The following is a 12,212-nucleotide window of genomic DNA, read 5'->3' on the forward strand; positions in this document are numbered from 1 at the left end:
GAAAGGGCAGAGGGTGAGCGCGGAGCCGCGACGGTGCAGGAGGGGAGTACAGGTCTTTCCCCGGCGGGAGGGAGGAGCCACCGCCCGCGCCCGGTCAGCAGCTCCGCCGTCCGGGAGGGCGGGCGCTACGCCTCCTGTATACTCCCCCCGCACACGCGCTCTACGTGGACTCTTCCCCGTGGGACTCTGCGCACACCTGTGGAGCGGAACGCTCCACGCCGAAGTGGACAGGGGGAGGCGGCGGCGCAGAGACAGCAGGTACTGCCGTAGCGAAGCTGCCGGAGCGGGCCGCTCCCCGCTAGGCGAGCCAAAAGACACTCGGAGGCCCCTCTTCACCTTTCCCCTAGCCCGGAACAGGGGCATACACCACTGCTCCTCAACATACACACTTGGTACAGCCCGCCGCGAGGCATGCTGGGGCTGGTGGGCGGCCCGGCGTTGGCGCCGGCGCGGCTGGAGGGCCGTAGGGAGTGGCGTCGGCAGTGCGGTCGTACTGGGTTGTTGATGAGCCACCTTGCTGAGGTACGGGGGTGGGTCTCTTGCGGCAGCGGCTCGTTTTGCAGGGATTCACACAGCCGGAGCGACGCTTGGAGAAGAAACGAGGTGGAAAACTCGTCCCTTTTCCTAGGTACCGAGAGGACTGACTCTGCTCTAAGGCCTGGAGATTCAGCAACGACCACAGCGGCACTGTGTGGAAAGCGGCCACTCTGAGCAGTGGAAGCGCAGCTAAGGACCAGACTCTCCACTTGAGCAGTGGCATAGAACCAAACCCATCACTACTGCCTGAGCACAAAGGAAACCAAACCTGGACACATTAACTGTGCCTTTTGTCCTGTGACTCCTGTACAAGTTTTATCACTACCCACCCGGTCTGACAGGTGAAAAAGTCAGGATTTTAGCAAAAAAAACACTGCAGAAGCGGCCAACACAGAGCTGATGGCAGCAGGCCCCTCAGCAGCTGTGGCAATGTGTTTCTCACTACCTCTACCGACTGAAGTACCTGTAAGAATTCTAAAGAATTTATTCAGTGTGCCCTGCCCACAAGATAGTACATTCAGTTCTGTGAAGCTTTAATAATACCTTAGCCATTTGATATAGGTTAAGTCAGTAACACGAAGGATGCTTTTTAACTGGGGGGTATATGTTTGTGTCTATGTGTGAAAAGGTGTGGTAAACAAAGGTGCTCTATTAAAACTGTTACTTATCAGCTACTTTATCATTGCAAGTAGTGTTTTCTTCCAGCCTAGCCTATTAATATACCAGCAGTTTCTTTGATAACACGTACTGCCCAATGTCTCCTGCATGGACAGATACATCTAGGTAATTAAGTAATCCTAATACATAGGGAACCCTCGTTTTCTTCTGTTATAGCAAAAACTAATTTACTCTTTTTTCCACTACCCTTGCCATGCTCCAGTCAGCATTGCATCTGTATATAACACCTCAGAGTTCATCTTTATCCAATACCTGCACTTCCCAATCCGCACACCTCACTGTGGTGAGGTCCCTCCTCGCTGCCCGGCCGCGAACCCCCGGCCCGGCTGCTGTCCGCCCAGACCTCCACGCAACAGCTCACGAACGACACCGCGCTTCAGCGACAATATGGCAGCGGAGGCCGTCACGTGCGCAGCGCCGGTGGCACCCAGTGCGCCTGCGCGGCACCTCCCCGGAGGGAGGTGAGAAGATGGCGGAAGCGGAGTGAGCGCCTTGTCCGAGGCGAGTCTCCCGGCGGGACGCGCGGAGGAGGGGGAGCGGCAGCGGCAGCGGCAGGCCCCGGCCAGGCCGCGGCGGGGCGCGTAGGCGGAGACCCGCGTCCTGACAGCGCCCCGCCGCGGGCCGGCCCCGCGTGGGGAGTGGGCGCCGCCCCTCCCGCCCACCTTTTTCCCGCTCCCGGTGGCAGCTACCAGCTTGTGGGGCTGCTGGGGGTGGTGGTCCTGGGATTGAGCGCGGTAGTCGGGCCGAAAGAGGCCGCGGCCCCCAGTGCGATAGGTTTAGGGGTTGGGTCAGCACGGTGGGCCCGGGCTGCGGCCCGAGGCCTTGCCGCTCCCCAAGGAGCAGCCCCGGGACTCCCTCTGTGGCCCTGGTTGTCGGGCTCGAACAGCCCCCCGCGGGGTTGCGCCGTTCCGGTTCGCGGGCAGGTTGCACCGCACAGCGTGGGTTGTATTACCACAGAGCATAGTTACAAATTTCCTGGTTTTGTTGTTTTTTTAGCGACCCCAAGGTTTGGGCAAGGTTGGCTTATATACTCGAGCCAGAGTTAAGGGAAAGCAAGGGTTTATTTTGCCTTCAGTCATATGCAGAAATGCTCATAGGGGTTAGGCTTAGAGGACATCTTAGTTTATTTTCTGTGATGTGTACCCCTGAGAGTTGTAAGGAGAGATCATGAATGGAGAGAGTAAGAATCAGCTCTATATGTTAAAAACAAAGCTATTTTCAAATACCAGTTAAGGTAGCAATATGTAAGTGGTGTTTGTTGTTACCGTGATGTTTACCAAAACTCAAACTTCCTAAAACATGAGTGGTGACATTTGTATCCACTGTGAGGTAGTTTAACATTATTGCTATAGAATAGCAGGTTTGGGTTGGTTGGTTGGTTTGTTTTACTTCAGGCATTTGCTTTGACCAAAAAAACATAAAGTGGACAAAAAATCTCAGTGTTTACATTATGCAGTGTAACTTGAAATTATGTGATGTCTCATACTGTTACCGCTTGAATAAATGCTTATTTTCAATATAGTTTGCTGTTATGCTTTGTATTTTGGGCTTGCTTAAAATCAATAGTGGCTATTTAGTCTGTTTTCTAAAATTGCTTTGCATTACAGAGGTTCTTTTGAGTTAAAGTTGCTCACAGGCAACATGACTGTGAGGAATTCATATGTTTAACAAAGTTAATTTTACTGTAAGGAGGTTTTCCTGTTTGATAGTTGAGTACTTGATGAGCAGTGTCATAAGATTATTTTCAGTTTTATCTGAGGTTTTTTTTTATAACTGGATTGGTCTCTGCATATAGTGTTGTAAAGTAAATGAAAGAGACACCATAAAGGCAGTCTGATTTTAAGTCTGTAATGGCTTTTGTGCATTCTGTCATAAAACAGCTATCTGCTAAACTGTAATGGATTCTTGATTGCCTTGCTAAAGATAACCATTTTTAATGTATTTCCTTTTCTCCCTTAAACATTCCACTTCTCACTGAAAGAAAGGTTTCTATTCTACCAAGTGTTATTTGTTGGAACACTTTGCTGTTCCTTCAGCCGGAAGAGGGCACGCTGTTTGTGCGTGATGGTGCTGTGCTGTGTTTGTGTTGCAGTAGGACTAAGGGCTGCATGTAAGCGTCTCTTAAGTGTGAGGTTAGAGGAGGATGAGAGATGCACCACAGGGCCAGGCCGCGCTGAACCAAGTTTCCTGTTCTCCATTGTACATCCATTTCAGGAGGAACTTGGACAACTGTTTTTGAAAATGAGGCACTTCCAGATAAAGGATTAACAGCTCTAATGGATTGAACTGATGGAATACCTTAGGAGAGTGGGATACACTGCACATCTCACTAATAATACATCTAAAACATGGCTGAGAATGAAGAAAATAAAACATCTAATGTTGTTTTCTTAGGCTGATTTAACTGGTTGCATAACTCTCTGCTAAAACTAGCTAGACAATTTGTAGGTGCAAGTATTTTTATTTGCTTTTAGTGTTCTGTGGAGGGGGACAGGACTTTTTTTTCATTAAACGTTATGCGAAATTAATGAAAAGTGGTTTCAGAAGGGATGCTGGCTTTATTGCAGTTGAAGTGTTTAACCCCTGAGTGTTAACTTGTGTTCTAATGTAGGTAGACAAATGGCATCGGTAACACACAACAGATCTGAATTTTTAACAACAAAGCCATATTTTTTCCTTCAGTGTTAATAGTAGGGAATATCTGCTTTTAAAGCATGCTTTATTGCCATGAATGTTCTTTGACAGCAAAATGTAGAAGTATACAATACAATGGTAGGCGTGAGGTCCTTAGGTAACCGTCTATCAAAGTTTAGTTATTCCAAGTACTCGGGAGCTACAGCATCATGTGCAGTTATTTCTCTACTTGCAAAGCAGTTGTGTTTTGAGAGGTGAAGCTAGGAGCCTGGCAGCATTGCATTCTACTTTCAGCTGTGTGAGTTGAAACTTGTAGTTATGTTCCTGTTTGCTTCAGCATCCTGTGTTAAACACTTGGTAATGCTGCATTTTTACTAGTACGTTGCAGCTCTTTCTGAGTATTTTTCTGAGCCCTTCTTTGTTGTAAGAAGGAAACATATTTTCTCCCCTTATTTTTTTAAACATCCTTTTAAAAGCAATAAACAGCAACTATGCTATTAATTGTTAATCATAATACTAAAACTGAAAAAGAAACTAAATGCTCCTCAGTATATTAAGATATGTGATTCTTTTCAGTTTTAAAGATGATATTTTGTCAGAGAGATTGTATTCTGCAGCAGAGGGAAGTATAGTGCTGGGGAGGAATCACCAGAGATGCTTGAATAGGTAGTTGTTTCTTTGGTACCTGCTGTATTTTGTGAGGTATTGATGTAAAAAGTAAAAACATTTTTCCTTGCATCCTTTCCATCTTTTTCCATGTCACCAGTGATTTTTTGCCAAGAACGTGGTTTTTCCCATGTACAGAATGATTGGCCAGCAGTCTCAGTGCTGTGGAGAGAAGGGATGTGGCAGTACTCCTGTGTAGCTTGCTAGAAATCACAGAATAATCTTGCATGTATTCAGAAATTGGTCACCTCTTGCTACTTTTGATGGATCTTAGAAGATTTTTTCTTTTCTTTTCTCTTTTCTTTTCTTTTCTTTTCTTTTCTTTTCTTTTTTCTTTTCTTTTTAAAATCTGTGTGTGCTGTGCTGGCTTCTGTTTGTGAACCACTTTTATTTCAATTCTGCCAGGCTAGACGAACACTGCACAGCTATGGAGAATGAACCAAACACCACAACATGTTCTGCATCTACAACTACTATCACTACCACCTCCACTTCCCGAACACAGCTACCACAGATATCTGTCTACAGCGGCTCTGACAGGCATGCTGTCCAGGTACTGAGCTGTGAAATACTCTTTCCTATCCTGTATAGTGCTCTCAAATACAGTCATTGCATGATACTTTACACAAGATTAACTTTCCATTGCTAATTACTGTCATCTTTCTCAGTATGTGACTGATTTTCAGAAGGTGTTTCCTACCAAAGGGTACTTAAGAATAGTGCAGGGTACAGGCCTGCCTCCCAGATAAGGGAGAGGAGAAATGCTGAGCTGGAAAGTTTGAGGTTTTTTGCCAATCCCTAAGGGTATAGTTTATAGACATAAACCTATACAAAATCACACAAAATAAAGCTGGCAGTTTGGCCAGCATTGACTACAGAGATCTAGAGGTATCTCTTGTGTTACAGCTGCTTTGGATCCAGCCCGATCTTGCTGTTCTTTAAATTGGGTCTTCTCAAATTCTCTATGGTCTGTTCTGTTGCGTTTGATGATTAAGTCTCACACGCTATCCTGATCTTTCAAAAAGTAGAATGTTACATAGGATTTGTTGACAGGAACCTAAGAGGCTTGGGTGTTGTGTCATGAATGATGCTGTATTGTCAACTGATTGGCAGGCTTTTCTTGAAAATATGAATATATTTATGTTGACTGTATTCTGTGACTTGGTTGAGCACAGTGATGGAGCAAGATCAGTATTATGTGATTGGTATGAAAAGGATTTATTTGGTTTTATTTCCCTGTTAAACTTCCACATCATCTCAGTGCGGTGTATACTTTGTCATTGTAATTAATTAACCTACTGATTCATCACAGGTTATTCAGCAGGCCTTGCATCGTCCTCCTAGCTCAGCTGCTCAGTACCTCCAGCAGATGTACGCAGCCCAGCAGCAGCATCTAATGCTGCAGACTGCTGCTTTGCAGCAGCAGCATTTAAGCAGTACCCAATTCCAGAGTCTGGCAACTGTACCACAGGTGAGAGTGAAGATTGCTGGAAAAGAATGGTGTACTACTTTCTAGAGTAGGACTGTAATTTTAGGGCATTGTCAAACATAATAACAGCTTAAGTGCCTGAGCTTAATGCCTCACAATAAGTCACTGTTATATTTTAATTACTTTGTTATTTTAAATTGTATCTTCCTCCAAACTATTTGGAAGATTTTGTCTAGTGTTATACATGCTCCAGTAGGCTACCATTCCACGCTTCATTGCATACATTATGATGCATCATGTAAATCATAAAACAGTAGTAAATATTAAAAATAGAACACTTCAATCTTCATCCCATTATTTCCTCTAAAAGTTGATGGGGAAAACAACGAGTAGCAATGTATCTTAGTGAAAGCAAATAAAAATAATGAACATCTGGTATCTTAGTATGTTTTGCCACACATCTGGCTGCATTATAGCTATGGCAAAATTCCATTTTAACTCTGCGTGTGGAAGCGTAGGAAGAAAATGACATTTCATTTCTGAAGCACAGCTTTTAACATTAGTGAACACTGGAGGAGACACCCGTTTTGAAAATTCAAGGAGTGGAAAAGTTTCCTTTGATCTCAGTTGACCTCGGATTGAGAATACTGTTTTGCAGAGATAGGTGGTTGTTAATGATTTTACAATGGAAATGCTAAAACAAAGTTAAAGACTTCAGGGATAAAGCAGTTTGTTGCTAGAACTGGCACTGACTTGTCTGTGCTCCTGGCTTTTTTTTCTATGACTTTAGCATTAAATCGTTGTCATATATTTATTTGTGGTTTTGTTTTTTTTTGTGGAGGATTTGTGTTTGCCTCTACAGTTGCAAAGGCAGAGCAAAGTAAATCAGGATGGGGAAGGCTAAGGAATTTTGATACGCAGTCTGTTAATACATAATCTGAATCACTGTCCAGGTATTCATCTGAAGGGCTGGAATATTGTACTGTTATAGACAATAGATATGCATACATAAGTTATCATTCTAGAATATAAGGGTATTCTTTACAGCATTTATAATTTTTGATTTATTTTTAGATCACTCAATAACAAAAAATTAATGACAGCTTTTAATGGTCACATTTTAAGTTCTGGGCACCATAGGTAGCTAGCTGATCGGTTACCTCCGTCATTAACGGGCTGATAGACTTTACCTCTGATGGGTTTTGTTCAAGTCTTGATCTGCAAGATTCTGAGTGCCTGGAATTGGGTAGGAATTCAAGGCATTTACCACCTTGCAGATAGCATTTTGTAGTGCAGAGTGAGCTTTGCTGTAAACTAATTCTGCTGAGTAAAGTATTTTTACTGTTAACTCGGAGAAAAGGTAGAGAGGGATGTTTCTGATGGTTTATGCAATGATATGAACATCGCTTAAACAGTTTTTTATTTCAGTATTTGACACCTATTCTTGCTATTTAGGCAAGCCTGTCAGGTGGGAGGCAATGTACTTCCCCCACTGGGAATGTCACTCAGCAGTCAAGCATGTCGCAGACCTCGGTACGTAACTGAACAAAGCCCTCCATCCATTCTCAAACCCTCTTGGTTATTATTTACCTACTTGGAAAAAGAGAAAAGATTTTAGTATTTAAATTGGTATGGTTAAAATTAGTATTGCAGAAACAGTAAATAGAAGTATGATAACTCTGTAGTAGGTGATGGCTGTGCTTCCAACATTCGCCAGTAATCCTGACATGTGGTGTCAGCCATCACCACTGGCCACTGTTGGAGGCTTCCCCGGTTCCAGACCTGTCTTGGTACTCCGAGGGACAGCTGCCTTCTCCACATGCACCAGCGACTGTTAGGCCACTGCAGGAGTCAGTGACTCCCTGTGCTTTCATTTCTTGCATGATTTCTTACTGTATTTTCACATTAGTTTCTTTATTCAGGGCACTGTCATTAAGTGTGTATCAGCATTAAAGAGCCCCAGATCTAAAGAATCTAAGTCAATGCTCACAAATGTATAGCAGACTGATTAAATATTTATAGCATTCATTCTTCTATTGATTATCATCTTGTTATCATGCATCTTCTATGCACTTTCAATTATTTTATCCATATTCTAGGCATGTGCTCAGGTTTCAGTTATTAGCAGCTCTGTGTTCAGTTCATGCTGTATTTCTTTAAGCGGCATCTTCAGACATGTAATTTGCAGTTTATGTGCAGTTTTACAGTTGTCTTGAGTAGGACTTTGTTAGTCCTACGGACATCCTGCTTATTAATCATTCCCTCAAGCTGTTCATGACTTCAATGCATAGCTTCAGTGACTTAACTGTATATTTTTTTAAGCTCTCATAGCATTGCTTTGGCTTACAGCTGTTAGAAGTAAAATCATTCATTCATTAAATTTAGGAAGGAAAATCTTTAAAGATGTCTGATGTTAAACTAACAGAATAATTGGGCTGGGATTTTTCGAGGAAATCTTTTGAGTAAGTGATGAAAAAGAGCTGGGCACTTAACTCTGTTAGACCGGTTAGGGGAAAAAAAAAAAGTGGAAAAAGACCCCACCAAACCAAAACCACAATAGCTTTTGTTTGAGTAAGTGCTATAAAGAGCAATTGCTGAGAAGAATTTAATATAAAATTGTAGAAAGTTTTAGTCTCCAGTCATTTTTTAATGTGCATATGTAGAATGAGGAATCAAAGTCTGCGTATGGTGGCACTAGGAAGTGTCCTCATCAGGTTGCATAAGAAGCATAATAGAAGATACCAGTGCAGTCAATTAATATTAACATTTAAAGATGCTTAAATATTAAAATTCAGGTATTTTTTGAAAAATTATGCAAGCTCATGCTACATATTCTGCAAACATGTATTTCAGTTTTCAGACTTCAAAATATCGTTTATACTCAACTACTTATTATTTACTGCAAAACATTTGCTTGCAGTTTAAGATTTAAAATGTACAACCTTGACAGAATCCAGTATTTGTGATGATTGGCTCAATATGTTTTTTTTTGGTACCTCTACAGTTCAGCGATTTCAGCTGCCCCTGCCATTTTTGTCAAAGGCTTTCTGGCTTTAGACCCTAGGATGAATGAATTTCCATGACAGAAGCAATATTTTTGTTTCCTTAGATTAACCTCTCCACCTCTCCTACACCTGCACAGATAATAAGCCGTTCACAGACCTCCAACACCACCAGCAGCAGTATTACCCAACAGACTATGTTGCTGGGGAGCACCTCTCCAACCCTGAGTGCAAGCCAGGCTCAAATGTATCTACGAGCTCAAATGGTAAGTTTTGATTACAATTACAGCCAAGCTGTGACAAAGCTTGGCTTTGGTCCCTCCCTTTGGTCTCCATGCACATGCCACCCCCCTTAACATTTTCAGGTTTTATTTTGTTTCCATAAATTATTTATAAATACTTTTCTTTAGTTTCAGGTAGCATTGAGAATTTAGTTTCCAATCTCTGAATACGTATCTCCTGAAACATTGTAGACGCCAGAAGTAAAAAGATTGCTGTAGCTTAGTTCTCTGGTGAAATTTGCTCATGTGTTTTTAGCCTGGCTGTACCACAATTATTAAATTGATCATATGTGGGGAAAAACAGAGCGCCTGTTTTTTCTGGCTGTGTAGAAGGGCATACTGGAGCCTGTCTATGTTTGAGGTAAATTGTTTCCCAAGACACTGGTAACATTCAGAATTCTGGCTCTTGATTAAAATATTCTTATCTTTAACTAAGATTGTACTTTGCATTACTGTCCTCAGAGTTCAGGTTAGATACATAGCTTTCATTCTCTTCAGATTGACATGAAACTCATCAGATTGTTGCAGTTTCCTGTCAATATAGGCAAAAAAAAAAAAGCTGTTTGTTGGGGTTTTATGTGGCTTGGGGGGGGGGGGGGTTGCGTGGTTTTTAGTTTTGTTGTTTGTTTTTTTTTATTTAATGCTCACTCTAGTTTCATGTGAATTGAACTCTACAATCTGTGTGGGAATTCATAGAAATTGGTGAAGTTGTACATGAATGCTCAGGTACCAATCAGTACTTCATAAAGACCAAAGACTATTATGGCTTGTGTGAGTTGATGACCAGAGCGCTCTAGTGTTTGGTTTAACTACATAAAATAGGAAGAATTGTTGTTACACTACACTGAGATTCAGAGCCAGAGGTCTGTGACTGCAGTGATATATAAAACTAGGTTCAGACATGAGTTCTTGCAGGAGTTGTACCTAAGAAGCATGTTTGGGAAAATAAATCCTTTGTTCTTTTTCTGGTGTTTTTCTTAAAGATGTGCAGCAATGCTGTTATGCTAAGATGAAGGTTTTTTTTCTTTGGCTATTGTTTTCCTACATGTTTATTGGAAAAGTAGTATAACTTGAAGGCTGGGATTTAAAGATCAAATCCTTTCCATTTGCCAGGGAAAGGATTTCTTGAGTCTGTGGATTGAAAGCAAAGCTAGATGCTGAATGGACCTAGTACTTTTTAACAGAACAGGAACTACATATTCATTTCATGTCCCTGTCTTTCAATATGTGTTAACAACTTAGTAGCTGAAGCAATATGAGGATGCCATTGCTGGGTTTTGTAGTAGCAGTCACTCTCAGTGACATGGATTATTGATACAGTTTTCCTGTTCATTTACACTAAATTTTCATCCAGACTCTCAATGTCAGATCCCATGTGTATTTGAATAACTGCTTTATACCCTGATTTCAAGAGCGAAACTTACCGTATTAGTTTCTGTTTAGAATGCTGTTGCTAGCCTTGATAGTTCAAGCATCATACTTGTCTTTCAGTGCTTCTGGCTAACATAATCAAAGTATTTTATTTCATCACCAAGATCTTTTTATAAAAAAGTCAACTCATATCTCTAGCTAGCTGATGATACCAGCTTCATCACCACATCCATTTAGTTCCAGACAAAAACCTTCATGTTTTTTTAATTAGCTGCTCCTTGCAGTTGAGATCTCTTTAAAAATGTGGAAGACTAACTAATGGTCTCTCTTCAAAGCTTTCTGTAAAACTTGTCTTTGCTGTATTGCCTATAAAGAAATTAATGATAGCTGGGCATGCTGGTATTCTGAAGTTGGTAATTTCAGATTGGTTTTATGATACCTGTGCTCAATATAAAACTAAATTAGCATAGTTAAAATCCATATAAAAACTCTATACTTGTTAAACAACATTTTGACAGATTGGAAGATATAAATTCTCTTTCTTTAATATAGCAGATATTGGGCTGCTCTATTTGTTTCACTCATTTGTAATATTGGAGGGAAAGCCCTCTTTAAAATGCTTGTATAAAAGATGATGGGTGTATGTGTATATGAAAGATTTTTCTCAATATGTAGAATGAATATGTTAAACTACTATTTTTATTCACTTAAACAACCATCAGTTGTTCTTTGTGTAAGTTAATCTACAAGTAAAATGCAAATCTTGCAAGCTGTACATCACTACATGTAAATTATGTGTATCTCTTTCAAATACTGTGTTTCTTTCACATATTTTGAAAGTTTTAGTCCCTTACAGATTTTTTTCTTGCTTAACAGCTTATTTTTACTCCTGCGACCACTGTGGCTGCTGTCCAATCTGACATTCCTGTTGCCTCATCGTCTTCCTCCTCTTCCTCTCAGTCTGCAGCTACTCAGGTGAGTTTGTGTAAATTTATTAAAAGTATGTCCAGTAAAGTGCACCAAAACTGAAAAGCAGAGAAACATTGCACTTAAGTTTACTTGCTTGTAAGAACTACTCATGGTTACGGGTTATATATAACTTCAGTGTCTGCTCTTTGCCATCATCATGTATTTAGAGGTGATTACGTATATATGTAAAATTTGGAACCTGTATATGACATTTTAGGTCTTTGTAATGAGTACTCATCTTTATTACTTTGAATAACTTCATGTTATCAGCTGAACTTGTCCACGTTTTCACTACTCACTGTTTTTCTTTATGATTTGGAAAAAATACACATTGTACGCATCGCTACTGAATGTATTAGTCAGTCTTCTGGTGGTGAACATCTGTCTAGCAAATTTATGCTTTCATGAGAGAGCTTCTTGTCTATCTTAGCAGTTTCTTTAAAAGCCTTTGATTAACTGACCTTGCTAGAAACCTTTTAGAAATCCAAGTAAATTATACCCATTGAATATTCTCTGACCTTATGCTGACCCCTTTGGAAGATTCTGATGGATTTAAAGACCTTGAAGATGGGTTACTTCTGAGATAACGGTAAATCATTGAAGCTTGTCTTCCCTTTGCTTTTACAGTAGGAAGGTGAGATGGAC

General features: G+C 41.1%; 1 protein-coding gene across 5 annotated transcripts in view; it reads left to right on the forward strand.

Annotated features, from left to right (window-relative positions):
* The first annotated feature begins 3,969 nt into the window (after positions 1 to 3,969).
* Positions 3,970 to 12,212, forward strand: part of PHC3 (polyhomeotic homolog 3) — a 32,321-nt gene continuing 24,078 nt past the window's right edge. The window contains exons 1-6 of one of the 5 annotated variants that reach the window (XM_057411514.1): positions 3,970 to 4,515; positions 4,921 to 5,068; positions 5,828 to 5,986; positions 7,400 to 7,477; positions 9,054 to 9,212; positions 11,475 to 11,573. In XM_057411514.1, coding sequence (XP_057267497.1) covers positions 4,388 to 4,515; positions 4,921 to 5,068; positions 5,828 to 5,986; positions 7,400 to 7,477; positions 9,054 to 9,212; positions 11,475 to 11,573 — 771 coding nt within the window. In that variant the 5' untranslated portion in view covers positions 3,970 to 4,387. The remainder of the gene's footprint in view (positions 4,516 to 4,920; positions 5,069 to 5,827; positions 5,987 to 7,399; positions 7,478 to 9,053; positions 9,213 to 11,474; positions 11,574 to 12,212) is intronic. The other 4 variants (XM_057411510.1, XM_057411511.1, XM_057411512.1 and 1 more) reach the window with 4 other exon arrangements.

Source organism: Pezoporus wallicus, unplaced genomic scaffold (assembly GCF_028554395.1).
Source record: "Pezoporus wallicus isolate ANWC-B61680 ecotype Strahan unplaced genomic scaffold, APGP_CSIRO_Pwel_v1 contig_6899, whole genome shotgun sequence".
In the NCBI taxonomy this organism is placed as follows: Eukaryota; Metazoa; Chordata; class Aves; order Psittaciformes; family Psittacidae; genus Pezoporus; species Pezoporus wallicus.